Source organism: Patagioenas fasciata, chromosome 21, assembly GCF_037038585.1.
Source record: "Patagioenas fasciata isolate bPatFas1 chromosome 21, bPatFas1.hap1, whole genome shotgun sequence".
Lineage (NCBI taxonomy): Eukaryota > Metazoa > Chordata > Aves > Columbiformes > Columbidae > Patagioenas > Patagioenas fasciata.
The window spans coordinates 10,481,772-10,499,239 of record NC_092540.1 but is presented as its reverse complement, the minus strand read 5'-3'; the positions used below and the strand labels follow the sequence as shown (position 1 = coordinate 10,499,239).

At 49.3% G+C, this 17,468-nt stretch overlaps 1 protein-coding gene across 1 annotated transcript; it reads right to left on the bottom strand.

The window, feature by feature from the left end:
• Nucleotides 1-5,119: 5,119 nt before the first annotated feature.
• LOC139829551 (dynein axonemal heavy chain 9-like) lies at nucleotides 5,120-17,142 on the bottom strand. The gene is made up of 8 exons (XM_071817683.1): nucleotides 17,003-17,142; nucleotides 15,159-15,370; nucleotides 14,732-14,965; nucleotides 12,056-12,223; nucleotides 10,059-10,175; nucleotides 9,184-9,334; nucleotides 6,194-6,262; nucleotides 5,120-5,246 (listed from the first exon to the last, which is right to left on the bottom strand). Exons 1-7 carry the CDS (start codon nucleotides 17,076-17,078, stop codon nucleotides 6,231-6,233), a joined length of 990 nt encoding a protein of 329 aa, XP_071673784.1. The 5' UTR covers nucleotides 17,079-17,142; the 3' UTR covers nucleotides 5,120-5,246; nucleotides 6,194-6,230.
• Nucleotides 17,143-17,468: the final 326 nt, after the last annotated feature.

The following is a 17,468-nucleotide window of genomic DNA, read 5'->3' as shown; positions in this document are numbered from 1 at the left end:
CCTTGGCCACAGCCCCATGTTCTCTCCGGTCAATTTAGGAAGTGTTCCCATCTTTTGGGTGTAGCTGGAGGTGGTTGAGCCTGTCACAGCTGTAGCAGCAGGACAACGTGGGCATAGTAAAATCCTCGCCGTGGGTTCAGAGGGTACAGAAGTGGGTCAGAAGCCCAAGGCTGAGTGCAGACAGTGAAGTAAGGTGAGCAACAAGGGCTCAGTGTCCCAGAGAGGGTCAGCCCAGTCTCTCCAGAGTCCAAGGCCAGATGGTGACCCTCAGGAGTGGGCTGGACCTAAAATCCATCTGCCTTCCAGCCAAGGTGCTGTCCCTGACACGCTAAAACCTCTGGGCAGGTGAGGCGCAGAGATTTGGGCTTTCTCCTGCTCTGCAAAGAGGACTCTCAGCTCTGGCAAAGCCACTGGAAAAAACCCAGGGTTCAGACAGCAGCTTTTTTCTTGTTACTCAGCTTCTCCCTGGACTGACAGCGTCACCTCCTGCTCCCACAGAGGAACAACAAGCCTAAAGCAGAAAGGTCAGCCACAGCCAGCTGCCTCTCCATTTTAAGGTGAATATTTCGGAGGAGTTTTTCCTCTGAGCAGGATCCCAAAGCCTGATGCACGACTCCCCTCTAGTGGCTTCACAAGAACCAGGACTGGGAGCCAGACTGGGCTGCATCGGCTCCCACTCCTGCTCCAAACTCGGTGCCTGGTCAGCAGCCCCGCACACTCAGCTGTACCAGCTCACCCATCAAAGTATTCCTTAATCAACAACAGGTAAGTTTTTCAAATGAGTTAAGGGAGTTAATTTTAAGGTGAAGCAGCTCTGGACATTTTCACCAGAGCGGAGAGACACCCAGAGCCTATGAAGAGTCAACAAACCCCTGGAGAAGGTCCCCCCTCACCTTCACCAGCAGATGAATCCTCTGCCCTGACTCTCGGACAAGGCTGTAACGCCGTTCCAGGCGGTCCTGACAGTCCTCCAGGCTCAGCAGCGATTCTCTTTTACAATCTCTTCTCACAAATATGGGCGACGCCCACGATCCCACGATGGTCTGGATCTCCTCAACATTGTTTTTGGCTTTCTGTATCCTCTGCTCGAGGTCATGGACATCATCCATCACCATGGAGATGTGATCCCAGACACCTGGTAAAAAATGAGATGATTGACTACTTTTTTTCAGAGCTGCATGGCCAAGCTCTTGTGCACTCTCCATAAGACTTTTCCCCCACGGTTTCATGTATTTCTCACCCATCATTAACACAAGAGACTTACCACCTCAACCAAAAGAGTCACTTCTAGCTCCCTCCTACCCCAACAATCCATGGTACAGCTGCAGCCTCTGTTTTCTGCCAGGAGCACCAGCACCGTGGGGACGTCTGACACTTCCCCCTTTCCCGTACCCAGATTTAATCTGCTACCAGAGAGAGAACAAGGACAACAGGCTGAGTGTTCCTGCCACTGTCACTAGAGCAGGGACCCACAGCCCCACAAACACAGGCTGTGACAGCCCAAGGTACCAGCGAGGGCTGCATTTAGATTCAGGGAACTTCATCTGCAGGAAAGTCCCTTCATCTTTGTTGTGCAATGGAGAAAGAGTTTTTCAGCATGAGGAATTCTGCTTTGCAAGTTCCCAAGGGAGGACACTTGTTCCTGTTCATACCACAAGCCTGATGACAGAAATATATATTCCAACAGCGAGCAGTTTGCTTTCACCAAGAGGAAACAAATTGTCTTCCTCCATTCTGCTTTGCAGTTAAAACTGATCAAGCAAGAACACTGGTTAAATCATCCCAAAGTCACGGTGCACAAACCTCACCACTAACCACAGTATTTCATCTGGCTGGAAAGGATAACGAGGTGGCCCTGGCCCCGACCGGGAGAAGTCTGTCCCAAGCCAGATGGCTGGGCCAAGGGGTCCCAGTCCCTGCACAACTCAGGGAGAAAGCAGTGCCTTGGGGACACAGGGACATGACCACACAGTGGGTCACTTGGGCTGGCACGGGCAGGGAGCAGACTCTTCAACCCCAGCCTTGCCAGCTCTCACAAACCCCAATCTTGCCGTTTCCTCAGCATCACTGCTTACAGGGCAGCCTCTCTTCCCCAAAAGCCCAGAGGGAAGCTGAAGGGATCAGGATCCTGTCCCCAGCCCAAGCAGATCAAGGTAAGATGGGAAGGAGCAGGCAGGCTGGGGGCTGCCCTTTGTCTCCCCAGTGCTGGCTCTGCTGGAGAGTCCCCTGCCCTGCTGTGAACTGTCACTGGGAACCAGGTGATGGAGGCTGGGGACATGGGAGGAATCTGATGAGACCCAAGTGAGCAGGTTAACCATGAGCAATGTGCCCTGTGGCCAAGAAGGCTGATGGTACCTGGGCTGCGTGAGTAGGAGTGTGGCCAGCAGGTCGAGGGAGGTGAATCCTCCCCCTCTGCTCTGCACTCGTGAGGCCCCATCTGAGTGGTGTGTCCAGTTCTGGGCACCCCAGTTTAAGAAGGACAAGGAATTACTGGGGAGAGCCCAGCGGTGGCTACCAAGATGCTGAGGGGTCTAGAGCATTTTTCTTCTGAGGAAAGGCTGAGAGAGCTGGGGCTGTTGAGCTGGAGAAGAGAAGCTGAGAGGGATCTGATCAATGGCATCAATATCTCAGGGTGGCTGTCAGAGGATGGACCAGACTCTGTTCAGTGGTGCCCAACGCCAGGGTGAGGGGCAGCGGGCACAGACTGAAACACAGGAGGCTCCATCTGAACATGAGCAGAAACTTGTTTGCTGGGAGGTGCCAGAGCCTGGCCCAGGCTGCCCAGAGCGGGTGTGGAGTCTCCTTCTCTGAGACATTGAAACCCGCCTGGACCCACCTGTGTGATCTGCTCTGTGACCCTGCGTGAGCAGGGGGGTTGGACTGGGAGATCTCCAGAGGTCTCTTCAGCCCTCACCAGTCTGGGATTCTGTGAAATCCTGTACGGCCTCTTTTGCCCTAACACAGAGCTAGCTCACCCTCCATCTTCCAGTTGAGTGTTTCTTCTGCCTTCTTCAGCTTCAAGTTAATATCCCACAGCTGCTCCTGTATGAGAGGGTATTCGACCTCCAGGACTGTCTTCAGGACCTTGTTGTATCTGTTCACCATCAGCTCCAAGTTGGCCGCCAGCTGCCGGTATGACTCCTTGGAGGAATAGATTTCTGCTGCCGTGGGTGGGATGGCTCCCAGCCGGCTGCCAGACAGGTAGCTCAGCTCCCTCAGCACCGACACCAGCTGCAGAAACAAGGCAGAGAGCTGAATGTGAGACAATCCTCCCCATTCACCTGGTAGACACCCTCCCGTCAATTCTGGGGATCTTAGGGGGTTCCTGCTGTTTTATTCACAAAGCAGTACGCTCTGAGAAGGGCCTGGACACCTCCTAGTCCAGACCATCTCCCTCCCATTGATCTTTGCCTCTGATTTGCTTCCCAATCAAAGACATATAGCTCTGTTAACTACCCAGCCAGCAAACCCTGTGCAGCCTCTAAAAGCCATGATGATCTCTGGTCTTCTCAGCTCTCCTCATCAATACAGTCTTTCAGCAATACTGTGCCTGCAGGAGGAGGCACAACCAAAAGCATCTTTGAGTTGTGATGGAACGGGATTGAGTGGGTTATTAAACTATAAACCCAAGTAGAAGTGAGTCCCTGCAACAAACGGAGCAGCAAGGTCTTCCAACGCAACATATCACTTCTAAGACAAAAAAAAAAAATCTTTGCTCAGTTTAGTGGCTTGTGAGAGGGAAAATGCTCCTGAAACTGCACATTTTGGCTGGGTGACAGAAATTCAGTACATTGTATGGGCAATGGCAGGGGTGAGGAGTATCTACAATACTAAAGTGACTATGTCCACAATGACAAGAAGAGGAAAGAAAGACGGAGCGCAGAAGGGTGAAGGGAGCAGTTTGAGGAGGTGGATGGAAGAGGATGGGATGGGAGGAAGGGAAAAGCAGGGGATTGAGGGAGCAGGAGGCCAAGTGAGATAGAACCAAACTCCCCTCCCTTTTATGCACTGGAATGTCTGAGACATCCCCACCATGGTGTCAAGGATGTCTTACCCTCTTTCCCTCTCCTCCATGGAAGGTGAGCTCTGGAAGATTCTTTAATGTTGAAGGGTTGCAAATACATCCTCCCTTTAGGCAAAATGAGGTGCTCCTATCTGCTCTGAAGGGCATGAAGGGGCTGCTAAGCAGGCACCTGAGGACATGAGGCAGTCCTCAGTACGGAAAGCTGAGAGCAGCGCAGAAGCACTCAGAGACTGGAGCTGAGAACATGCTCAGCACGTCACAGGCTCCAAACCCTGGCACCAGGGTGAAGGGTGGAAAACATCCCCTGGGGCCATTTGCTTCCCACCTTAGCAAGGAGATTCCAAGGAGCTGGACAAATCCTTTGTCTGAGAGCCAAGCTGGAATGAGCTCTGGAACCTCAACACTTTTCTCTAACAGCAGCAAGTCCCAGGGAAAGGGGGAAGTGTTTGATGTTTTCCCAGGCCCCTGAGATTCAGCACCTCCGCAGCAAATGGCATTTCACATTTGAGAGGCCCCAGCTCTCATCAGGCCCCAGCACCTTTGAATCCACCTCTGCACTCTGCTGGCTTGGACCCTGCCTCTGCTTTGGGCAGGGGGATGGTCAGGCCTCCCTGTGCTGGAGAGGGCAGCCCTAGGGAACAGAGACCTACTGGAAGCCTCCTGCACCACAATTAAGGAAATCCAACAGCCACAACACTGAAGTAACAAAACAAACCTTTCCTGGGATTTTTATACCCTTTCAGGAAGCTCAGATTTCAGGTAAACATAACACGAACCCACGTCTGTAGGATGATGCTCCTACGCTCCCCACACCAGCGTCAAACCAACCTGCTCTGGAGATGTTGACACCAGTTAACATCTGGCTACTCACACACTTTCTGGCTTTAATTACAATCTGCGCTGCTTAAACTGTAATCCTGATATTTTACCAGGAGACAGAGCCCACAAAGGGGATGGTTAATTCATGTCACCCATAACAGATGCTCCAGGGACCTCAGCAGAACAGATCTAGTAGCGATCCCACCAGACTTGCCATGCACGGTGGGGCACAGCTTGGAGACGTGCCCTCCAGCAGACAGGAAAGCTAGTTCTTACCTGGGGATCAAAATTAACTGTGATCAGTTTGGTTTCTGGATCTCGCCGGATAAGCGGTTGAGTAAGGTTGTACTGTGATTTTTCAGAGACTGTCTGGGACCAGTCTGCATAGAGCTTCTCCTGATACCTGCCGAAAAACAAACAAACCAATTAAAACATCCACCACGTAGCTGCCAAGCCCGCACACCAAGACATAGAACCAAATAAAAGCCAAGTCCACTTCTGAGGGCTGAAGAACATCAAGGAATATTTAAAACCCACCCACACCACCTCCATAAAGATCTTGGCTTCAAAGACAAACACCTGAAAACCAGTGACAGCATCAAGTCAGGAAAACAAAGATCCCCCAAGTACCATTCTTAGCAGAGGATTCAAATTTGGGGACAAACATTCAAAAGCTCAGAGCAATCAGTTCAGTTTTAGCATCAAACATTAAGATATTAAGTGAGGTGCAACGAATCCCACTCCCACTTGTGGAATACACACATTACAGCCACGGTAAGTACACTGTGAACGGGCACAAGTGGATTGAGACTTCTGGTCAGCTCAGGTTTTCTACCACAGCATCTCCTACATCCAAAAGAATCTCGTTCCAACATTTCTGCTGGGCTGCACAGCCCCTGTCCCTCCCATGCAAACTTCTCATTTCAAGATATCACAGAAAGACTGTGGTGTGTAGCAAAGGATTCCTCCTCCTCTCTCATCACAAAATTCCTTCTGGCTTAGAAAGAGACATTCTCAGGCCCTGGGCTTGCAAATGTGCTGAAAGGTGGTTTAGAGAAGGAGAAGGAAATGGCCTCAAGTTGCACCAGGGGAGGTTCAGACTGGATATTAGGAAACATTTCTTCCCCAAAGGGCTGTCGGGCATTGGAACAGGCTGCGAGGGCAGTGGCGGAGTCATCATCCCTGGAGGGGTGGACAGACGTGGAGACGAGGTTCTCAGGGACACGGGGCAGTGCCAGGGTTGTGTTAATGGATGGACATGAGGGTCTCTTCCAACCAAAACAATTCTATGATTCTATAAGGTTTGGCTTTTTTTCATATAGTTACAGTCATGCCTGAGCCACCACTTACCTGTCGAGCAGCTGGATCATTTCTTCATACTTCTCTATCACCCTTCTTCCTTCAGCAGAGTCCAAGCAGCTGGTGGCACAACAGACAAGCTCAGCGTTACATTTAGCCCTGTGAGGCTGCAGTCTCTATTTACCCCTTCCCAAAACCACCCACCACCTTGCAGGCAGAGCCTGGCTGGGGATCTTACATTCCAACCCCACCATATCGCCCAAAACCATTTCACTGCACAAAAGCTCTCCAAGCCCCAGTGCGCCCTTTTGCGGGTGTTTGCATGGCAACTGGCAAATGAGAACCACGTCCTGGGGGAAGAACAAGGGCCCAGAGCTGCTGGAGGAACACTGGTCTCCGTAACATACTCAATGCTCCGGTGTTTGCACAGAGCAGGGCAACCTCTGCTCACCAGCCACCACTTTCTGAGGTCAAAGAGGCACAGAAAGAAGCAGAGTGTGGCTCCCGGCAGATGAAGCTCTTGGCGGTGCCCAATTCATGCCCCTCAAACCGAAGAGCAAAGGTGTCCCAGAGTGCGGGAGGCAGAGCCCTGGCCACGCTGCCAGGGCTGTACAGCCCAGGGAACAGCAGGCCAGAGGAATTCTTATCATGCTGTCTTTTCCCCACTGTTTCATCTACAATATCCAAGTTTTCCTCAAGATGGTTGTTGATTTTGGAGGACATATTGACAAAACTTGAATTAACTTAACCAAAAGCTGGAAAAAAGGAGCGCCTGAGCAGTCACCGCTGGGCAAGTGCTGAGAAACCTGCTGGAAGTAAACGAGTCCTCTGAGCAAATCCAAGTAAATCCCAGCAAAACCACTTTTGTTTCTCCTTTTTAATCCTTTTTCCCTTTCAACAGCATCATGTCACCACCGTTGCAGAGCGTGTTATTAACTACTCTAAACAGAGGACAGAAAATCAGTGTGAAATGCAGATCTGGGTCCTTCATGGTGGACAAAAATTTGCCATTTAGGTTCAAATCAGACATGATAACTTGGGCTCTGTGCTGGGAACAGCCCAAGAGTTTGTTCCATTGCACCAATGTCTTTGCTGCTGCAGAATAACTGTGCACTTAAAGACACTTAATGGCAAGATACAGTGAGAGAAGGTTACAAACATGGTACAGTGACGGTCAAGTTATTTTGGTCAAGTACATTAAAAAAGTGGATCCATTTACACAGAATCCTGACCAGCACACGTGAAGCCATTCCTGTGAGCTACCAGGTGCAGTCCCTAGAACACCCTCAGTTGTCATAAGTCCAACACTGCCTTGCTTACAGAGCTCTTAAATGTTGTCTCATGTGGTGCCAGCTGTGAGTATGAGGCCATACTTCCCTGACACCATCCGTTATAACAAGCATTTGGGTGATAAATATACCAGCATTGGTTTCTTTCCTTGATCTTGGGAGATGGCTCCTTTGTTTAACGCTGAGAAAGTTTTCTTCTGCCCAACAAAATGCTCGTCTGCTCCCCAACATGCAAACCCAGCTCCATCGACCCATCTCAGCTGAGTCCAGCCCAGCACTTCTCTGCTATTCACAGTTTGGATGATGCCAGAACCAGGACTTGCAGCTGAGGAGGTCCTGGAGAACATGCTGAGTGGGATTGCAGCAGGAAAGGTTCTGATACCTCTTTCAATTGCAACCCGGGAACTATGTCTGAAAGCTGAATAGCCCACTGTGCCTCTTAATCGCTTCAAAACAAATCCAGTGAATGAGTTTCTTAAAAAAAATAATGATCACAAGGAAGCTGAAAAGCACCAGTGCAACCACTTCACACCTCTTTGACTAAGAATTATTTCAGCTATAACCATGGGATAATGTTCACCACAGAAAGAAAATCAGATTGATTACAGAGAAGATAGCAAGGTGGTCATAAAGCAACTTAGCTGGAACAGACACGCACAGATGTGGGATGTGCCTGAAGTGATCAAACGGCACCTGGATTCGCGCTCGCAGCTCCTGCGCCCAGCGCAGCGCTCCAGCCACCGGCGGCATGTTCTTGTGCACAGGGGGGGATCCTGGGGAGGGCACATTGGAACAGCATTGGACTGAACACTGCACTTGTAACCCCAAAGATGCAACAACAGAACCTCATTTGCAGAAAACTGCTCTGATTTCCCAGCTTCCTTCCTTAAATCCAACATCTGCCACACTGATGTAGGTCTGTGACCAAGGCGAGTGCCTCTGGATCTTGAATAAGGAGCTGAGATCGAACGAGAAGCCCAGACTATGTCCAAACCTGAGCTGATGTGAGGTGTCCCTTGCCTGGGACACATTCCCCGCCCCTCACAAACACTGACATAGGGATTTCTGACCAGGAGTTACTTCTGTCCGCCTTATCTAACAGCCACAGAACAATAACCACAAATTCACAGCAAATGATTCTCTCCATGATTCTCTCCAGTCCAGGACTTGTCTCGTTCCAGTATGATCTTTCTGAGGCAAGTAAATAGGTTATTGTTCAAAATGACACACTTGAATCCTCATAATCTGATAGAAATCCACCCATTCCCCCCTGTGCCAACAGTCACGGGGAATAATAAACTTGGAAAAGGCTGATTAAACCCTTGGTTACAAAGTCCCACCCGCATACTTTGCATTTTAAGCATTGTAAGGGAAACAAAATAAATTCATTCTGAGGAGCACATGAGTGGGTTTGCAGGTCCCATGGGGTGTTGGAGGCAGCACACAAATGTGCAGAGAAACCTCCTGTCACAGCCTCGCTGGGAGAAAAGCTCAGCATGTGTCTCCATTCCCAGTCACATATCATGCATACACATTGGAAAAAGGGTATTTTTACTCCTAACCAATTATTTGCTTTAATACTAAGAACAGAGCTTTCCCAGGCATTTCCATTGCCACTAGGAGCTACAGAGGCTGAAAACATCTGCAATTTGTAAAGTTTTGGGTTCCTTAGAAAAATAAATCATTTCCCCCCCAAATTAATCTCAATCAAACTCCCTGTAAAACCCATTTTACTCAGCACGTTCTACCTACCGAGCTTCAGCTCTGCCTGGATGTGCCGGGAGTAGATCAGCCTGGCGTGGTCCAGGGCCCTGCTGAACATGCTGATGAGGACGGAGTATTTGCCAGCAGCATCTGCAGCGACTGCCGGTCGCTCCAAAAGGCTCCCGAACATGTCCAGCAGCTGTTGGGGTGAACACGCAGGAAAAGAAGAGGGGAAAAATTTACAACCCCGACTCCTGCAGAGAGATCAGCTGGGACCTTCCTCCCCAGCCCAGAGGCTTCAATACTGTCCGCACCGATGGGCACTTTGGAAAAAGGAAATTTGCTCCCTTTGTTACGGGGCCTCTCAGACTTTCTCTGGGGTTGGACCACATTCCAACTGTTGTTCTTCAAATGCTTCAAGATTTTCTATTTTTTTCAAAAAACTTACAAAGATAAACACTGTCACTTGCTAAAGTCTTTTCTACAAATGCTTATATTGATTTTTTTAAAAAAATACCATTTATTATTTCTGCAAGATAGATTAATTGATAAATCAACCAGCTTTGTTTCTAGAAAACCTGTTTCCAAAACTGAAACAGATCCATGTATTAATAATATTAACAAATTGATACTAACAATATCAATTCTCACCAGGAAATCCTAGAAAAAGCATGATTTCCCCCAACTTGCAGAGAGAGACACAAATATATCTCCTGGCATCCAAAAGCTTTGTGAGGGACCCACCAGCCTGAGCATCCCAAACCAAGAGCAGCCCAAAAGCTACAAGTCCCACTGTCCCACCAGCAAACACCAGCCCCATGTGCCTGTGGCTCCAGCACTGCCTGGTCTCCTCAGCGTGATTCTCACCGAGCCGGGTGCCCTGATTTCCCTTTTAGGGAAGAGCAAGGGAGCGATAAACAAACCTTGAAGGCGTGGTCCAAGTTGGAGGCGTCATCAAAAGCCTGGATGAAAATGGTGCCCAGCCGACGGTCCATGTCTTCTACTTTCTGCTGGAAACCAAAGGCATCCTGCTCAAAGTCCTGCACAAAGGCAAAACACAAGCTGTGAGGCTGCAAGATGGCACTAGGAAGGTACCTGTAACTCCTCGATCCAGAGATGCCCTCTCTTATTCACCGTGAACTAAGCCACTCCTCTGGCCAATCTTCAGCCATCGCAACGTGGCAAAGTCCTCACGAAGCTTGAGAACATTTCTGTGCTGTCCCATGGCTGAGATGTTGGCCCTTTCTCTGGGAGGGACCCTTTGGTCCTGAGGGCTTTCCACAGCCCACATGGCACTATCTTCAGCCTACAGGCAAGATGGACTATTTCCACACCCTCTCCCCCACCACTTGGCCTGAAGACCACACCATCATCCAGAAAACCCACGGATGCACCTGCTGAGTCCCAAATCCAACCTACTTTCAAGTCAAAACAAGCCTGTGGTTCCATGGTGAGCTGGTTGTGAGTGAGGCAGTTTCAAAACACTCGCACAGGTTGCCCAGAGAGGCTGTGGAGTCTCCACACTTGGACATAGGTAATCTTGGAGATATTTCACCTGACCAGTCACAGTCCTGCTCTAGCTGAGCCTGCTTTGAGCAGGGAAGGTGGACTGGGTGATCTCCAGAGGTCCTTTTCAAACTCAACAGTACTGGGTTTCTGTAATTTCCATCATCTTCTTGCACTGCTTTTCTTGCTTCAATTGTAATAAATCCTTTGAACTTCAAGAGTAACATCTATATTTGTTTTCCTACACGTAAAAGAGTCCAAATCAAAGACTGAACTTGACAGTCCGTGACAGTCCTTCTGTTCTAGCTTGGACAAAACCACTAAAAACGAGGTCATGTGTCTCTTTTCCAAAGGACAAAGTGCAAGGAAATAGCTTTTACTATTGCTACTGCTGAGCTCCAGCAGATCCAGATGCCATGTTTTAGCTAAAAAAAACGGCTCCAGCAGTGGCAGAGGGTGCAAAACTAGAGCACTGAAAGAACAAACATGACTCAGAGTCACACAAATGGCCATGGGGTCACCAAACCCAAGCCACCTCCTGCAGAGCCACTGTCACCTCTCCTCTGTGCCTGCCCTGCTGAAGGAGGGGTGCTATGGAGCAAGCAGCTTTCCAGCAAGAAACACTGGGGACGTGCCACCCCCTGCAGAGATGTACTGGGAGCTGCAGGAAGCAAAGCACGAGCCACCCATCCCCACACCAGGCAGGTCCCAGAGGGCTGGGAATATTCCTTTAATTAAAGCACTACTGATAATAAAATAGAGCATCCTTGAATTCTGAGAGCCCCAGATGCCATGTGTTCATCTAGGCAGGAGCGAACACATCCCAGAGATGATCTGAGTTGGCCCTCATCAGGCAAACTACCTTGTTTTTCCAAAACTAAGACAGAGTCTTATATTAATTTTTGCTGCAAAAGATGCTTACTTTTTTACATGTATAGCTGCCTGGACCCTATTTAAATTGACTTTTTTATGAACTGTAACTAGGGCTAATTTTTTGAACAGGGTTCATATTTCAAGCATCCTGAAAAATCATGCTATAGCTTGTTTTTGGGGTAGGTCTTATTTTTGGGGAAACATGGTAAATACCAAGAGCAGGAAAGCAAAGAGATGTGGGTGTTGGTATAGCTCTTATACCTCAGCAAGCACCATGTACAGCAAAAGCTTGTGCATAACTCATGGAAATCCCAGTTTCCCAGCTGCACTGATCTAAGGTGCTGATCTAGCAAGATATGTTAGATATAGACGTGCAAGAAGTCCCAAATCTCTGCAGGAAAGGCCAGCGGCTCCCTGTTCCCTCCAGTACCAGATCAGATCATAATGAAAGGAGGAAAGAGCTGGGAAGAAGATAGCAGGAAACTGCTGCTTTGGAAACATGCACATGTTCCTGATGTTCCCGCAAACTGGTCCCACCTACCGTGCTGGTCAGGTCAAGACAGTCATAGGTTCGCTCTGAAAACACCTTGTATGCCTCCTGGAATTCCTCATACATGTCCAGGACCTGCTGGCCCAGGGTCTTCCCTTTAATCCCACTGAATTCAATTTTCTCCAGCTTCATCAAGTCCAAGGAAGTTGCCAGGAGATCCTTCAAAGTCAACGGAGGGAGACACAGGTCATGATGTTGACAAAAGAAGATGACAACAGTTGTCACGACAGAGTTGCACTTGCTCAGGGACCTTCCCAAGCACAGCGCTGGTGCTCAGGCTGGGTGGCAGGGATGGGAAGGGGGGAGCCTGATCTGCCTGTCCTGAGCATCAGTGGCTGCTCATAACACGTCCCTGCCCAGTGAGACCTGCTGCAGCCACTAGAAATACCATGACAACTGTAAAATCGCTTTTAAGTGTATTTAAAGGACAGATCCAAAGCAGGATATGAGACTCTTATATGTCATCCAGCATAGCTAAGAATCCCAATTTTATAGGTATTAACCAAGGACAGATTTCTAATATTTACAGGTACCCAAACTGTCCAAAGCTCCTGCGCAGTCAAACCTCCACGTGTCCAAGTGGGTGTTGCAGCACCTGCCCCGCTGGCCCTCTCTGCTGAGGTGGCACACGGGTCCTTCCCTTCCCTTCCCATCCTCTGCAGCCTGGCAGTGTCACCTCTTGGGAAAATGTCCCGCTCCCCCAGTGGTGGTGGCAGCACTGGGCAGCTCTGCTGCCATCCCACCTCATCTGTCTCCCTAGGTAGGGCCAAGTAAGGGCTGGTTGAACATCCATTGTCTCAGAGGACCAGGAGAAATGTGCACAGGAATGTACTGGTGGCCACTCTCTGCTTGCACTTGTCCTGGGGCCACCCGAGCAGGGCAGCAGGTTTTACCACAGACACGTAATATGAAACAGTGCAACGAACCAAAGGAAAGGGATCCTTCCCTCTTCACGTGCTCATGGGCTACCCATGCACCAGTGTAACTGCAGCTTTTATGAAAATTCGAAAACAAATGCACATATGCATTCATATTCACTTCGACACACCAGCACATCCGCTTGAACAAATACCTAGTAAGGCAAAAAAATAATGTGGAAATACCAGTTGTCCCTTGCTTTGTCTTGCAAGGTTGCTTGAAATGAAGTGATGAGGGGAAATTGAGACGGAGAGAGATGCAGCAGTTTTCCTCATTAACAGGCTGGTGTGCACTATGCTTTTAATTATTGTTTTACAGCTCACTCCGCAGGCTCTCCCTCTGACTCCAGATACTGCAGCTTCTACTGTCCCTGGAGTGTGGGACAGCCACGGAAGGAGGAAACAGACACTGGTCAAAACGCACAGTGCCCCAGCTCAAAACCTCCCCACTGGCTTTTGTCTGCAGCCCATATCCACAGTGTGCCCATGGCATCCATGGAATCCCAGCAGTCAGTGCCCCAGAGCCTTTACAGGGTCCCAGTAAACCTGTCACCAACACTGTCCTCATGATAACCTGCAGTTATTCCTGTGTCTATTTATATTCCTCTCTACACTGACCAGCATAATTTGGTTTATTTCACATCAAACCCTACTGGAAACCATCATTATGAATACTTTTAAAATAGGCACCAGCCATGACAGTTTTCAACATAGTTAATTAAGGAACACATAAAAGTATATGGCACATTTAAAGCAGTAAAACTGCAAACACCAGCAACCTGTACACTGGCCATCCAACCCTACACACTGAGAACGCAGCAACAATCAACAAAGAAATTCATTTGGGATGTGTGTGGAGAGCAGATGAATGTGTGTGGTTAGCCACGTGAGAGATAACAGGTACATGCAAGGTCTGTACAAGAGGTACATACAGTATCTGTATAAGAGGTATATACAGTGTCTGTATAACAGGTACATATGGTGTCTGTATGTCTGTGGTCTCCAGACACAGCCATGTGGTAAGGAGAGCATAGGGAGCTCCCACATTCACACTCAGACCTGCTCTCTGCAGAACATCTCCTGTGGCTCAAGGAGCCCTTGGCCACACTGGGAGCTCAGGGATGACACCCCAATGTCCCTGCCTCAGGTGACAGATCTGGCAAACAGGGACACCCCTGAGCCACAGCACCCCAGTTTGATGGACTATGAGGATGCGAAGGGACAACCTGGTGAGGAACGTGTCCCTGCTCCTCCCCAGGCCCACGTGGCACAGCCAAGGGGATCCTGCCATCTGGCCTCTCCAAGACAGGCAGGACCCAGCTCTAGGGTGTCATAGAATCATAGAACCATTTCAGTTGGAAGAGACCCTTAAGATCATTGAGTCCAACCATAACCTAAATCTGTCTCTGATGGCACCAGGAGACCTGGGAGATTACATTGCTTTATTTACAGCTGTGCAAACCACACCTCCAGTAATCCTCCTTTTCTTGCCCCAACAGGAGCAAGGAGTCCAACGGGACTCCTGAGAGCAAAAAACACACCTATCAACCTGACCAGCTTACATATGCACTGAGCAGGACATAGTAAAACACAGTCTTAGACTCGCTGTAACAGGAGACCTAACAGCAAAAGAGTGGCCCCATTCCCTGGTATCAGGTGAAGCTATAGAAAGGAAAGATGCCAGCAAGTGATCTCCTGGCTACAGAGTTCTCCTGACGGTTTGCAATGTTTTTCAAGACCAGAGTCTCACCTCCACCATCTCCAGTCTCTTCAGGAAGGTGTCCAGCCTCGCAAACACCATCGTGGAGCTGAAGTCCCACTCCCTCACTTCTTGGCCTGGTTCATAATACATGTGCAGTTTTTCCCTTCTCTCCTCAAATGCCTCTTTGAACATGTTCAGGATACCGAGCACCATTCGCACCTTGCCCAGGCTCTCCTCCATGTCCCCTTTCAGAAGGTCTTCTGGAGACAGGTACACCAGGGCCTGGAAGAGCAAAATCACACCTGAGAGGTCACTTCTGCCATCATGGAAAACAAGGACTTCTTGTGTTGAACACATTTGAACCTGTTTATTAAGTTAAATGTTGCCTAAAGAATCACTTTTCCAGGGAAGGACAATAGGAAGAAGGGGAGAGGGGACACAGGGGACTGCAAACACAGGCATCACAGCCACAGACCTGCTCAATGAGAAGGTTGCAGATCTCCTGGAGCAGCACCACTATCCGCACGGGCATGTTGTAGTGCTTGGAGGTGACCCAGATCAAACACACCACGTGGAGCAGGGGGAGCAGGAAAGGCTTCACCTCGCTGAACTCAACCCTCTCTACGTCTTCCAAGCGGCGCTTGAGGGGTGTCAGGTGCAGGTGAACGTCCTGAGCTTCAGTCAAAGCTGTGTTGAGAGACGTGAGAAGCGGTAAGAACCACCCAGCTGCGGTGTGCTGGGTTCCCAGCTAGGTGCTGGCCTCACCACATGGAAAAGTGCCTGGGAAAAGAAACTGTCCTGACAAGCACTGAGCACCCTCAGCCACCTGTGTGCTGCAGGTCACTCACTCGTGAACATCACTCACCTGCGGCAGTAACCAGAACAGAAATAAGCTGATGTGATGGCAGGGGACAGGGAGCTGGGACAGGGCTTCGTGGAGAGCCTGAGTCCACAACTGCTAAAAAGTCACACGGAATTTGCCCAACAGCACCAAAAATACAGTGCTGCCATGGCTGTGAGCCATGGCCTTGCTGTACAGCACGACAGGCTGTACAGCCTTGGCCTGAGCCCTTTTTAGCTCAGTTTTGGCTCAAGCAACTCCTTGTCCAGTGGGCAGATGACGACGGCCCCACTAGTCCTGACTGTAATAGAAAACCTGTCAACAGTAAAGCAACTGATGTCTGACTCGTCGAAAGCTTTAGCTTAGCTCTGTACAGCTGTGTGGTTTTACCCTGAAGAATTACCCCAGAGCGCAAGCATTAATAAAACCAGATCGTTGTGCAATTAAACCTGTGGACCAACAAGAAGTGACAGAAGTGCTTGAATGCATGCAAAAATAACCCCTAAGGCCCAAGACCAAGGAAGAAGAGACTCCCACTATCAGCATCACCCTCCCAGCAAATCCACCAACAGCAGCCACACCAGTACAATGCCAGGGAAAGGGGCAGAGACTTAAAAGCAGGTGCACACAAATCTGAACTGCGCTGTAATGGAAATTAACAATTATAGTCCAAATTATCCAATTAGGGTTAGTATCGCTGTAGCCGGATTAAAACCAAATATTTGTTGTATTTTGATTAAACCCTTAAAGTATTAATTAGTTTAACAATGAACCCTTGGCTCCTTATATAAGGGGTGTTTCTCCAGCCCATTTAAACTGCACAATGCAGAGTGTGACACAGATCCTTAAGAGATTCAATGTTTGCACGTGAAGTGGTGAAGAACAGTGTTTTCTGCCAGCACGTGCACAGCTAACACAGTCTGGATGGTTTCATTGTGCCAGAGAGCAGCTGGGTTGGACATGGATGTCCAGCTGTGTTGGTCTGCAGGGACAGACCAGCAGGACTACACTGTTTTTCACTACAGACAGGGATTTGCAATATTTCCTTGGGCTGCGCTCAACTCCCCTAAGCAAAGCAAAGCAAGGAAATTCGGGCTGCAGTGGCCAAAGCCTGAGGAGCAGCGCTCTAACAAAGCAGTCTTAGGTACAAGATCTGTCCTCTTAGTCTGAACTCCCGTTCCTGCATAATAACACCAGAGGAGCTGGTGGAAGTTGAGGTGAGTCCTGTTAGAGTAATGCAAACACTTTATTACAGCAGAATAAATTCCCAAACCCATTCACCCTGAACTTTGGCAAGAGTCTGGCTCAACAGACCAGCGATGGAGCTTGTCCCAGCCTGGAAACAAAAGCCTAGACTCAAGCACAAGCAGCCCAGTCTCAATTCACAAACTAGAAAGATTTGGCTTGAAATCAGTCACACCAGGCCATGAAGAAAGGCCAGAAGCCAGCACTGTGGTAAAGTTGCCCCAGCATCTCACCTGCCTCAACATCCATTAGCATGGTTTTGAAGGCTGGGATGTAGCTGCTCTCAACTCTCTCCAGCAGCTCCATCATGTTCCTGACCTTCCTCGTTGTCAGCTGGTTGTAAATGCATTCCAGGTCATCACACCTACAGCAACCGAGACACAGAATCACAGAATCAGTTGGTTGGAAGAGACCCTCAAGATCATCGAGTCCAACCATAACCTAACCCCTGGCACTGCCCCATGTCCCTGAGAATGTCATCTCTGTGACTGTTCAACCCCTCCAGGAATGGTGACTCCACCACTGCCCTGGGCAGCCTGTTCCAATGCTTCACAACCCCTTCTGGGAAGAAATGTTTCCTAATATCCAACCTCAGCCTCCCCTGGCGCAACTTGAGGCCGTTTCCTCTCATCCTGGCGCTTGTTCCTGGGGAGCAGAGCCCGACCCCCCTGGCTCCAAGCTCCTTTCAGGCAGTGCAGA

Excerpts from the sequence above, each read along its gene's own strand:
- LOC139829551 (XM_071817683.1), bottom strand. The coding sequence starts at position 17,078 with ATGATGGAGCTGCTGGAGAGAGTTGAGAGCAGCTACATCCCAGCCTTC. Across the intron at positions 15,371-17,002 it reads GCTAATGGATGTTGAGGCAG|CTTTGACTGAAGCTCAGGAC; the intron begins GTGAGATGCTGG and ends CTCTCAACACAG. Across the intron at positions 12,224-14,731 it reads AGAGACTGGAGATGGTGGAG|GATCTCCTGGCAACTTCCTT; the intron begins GTGAGACTCTGG and ends TTGACTTTGAAG.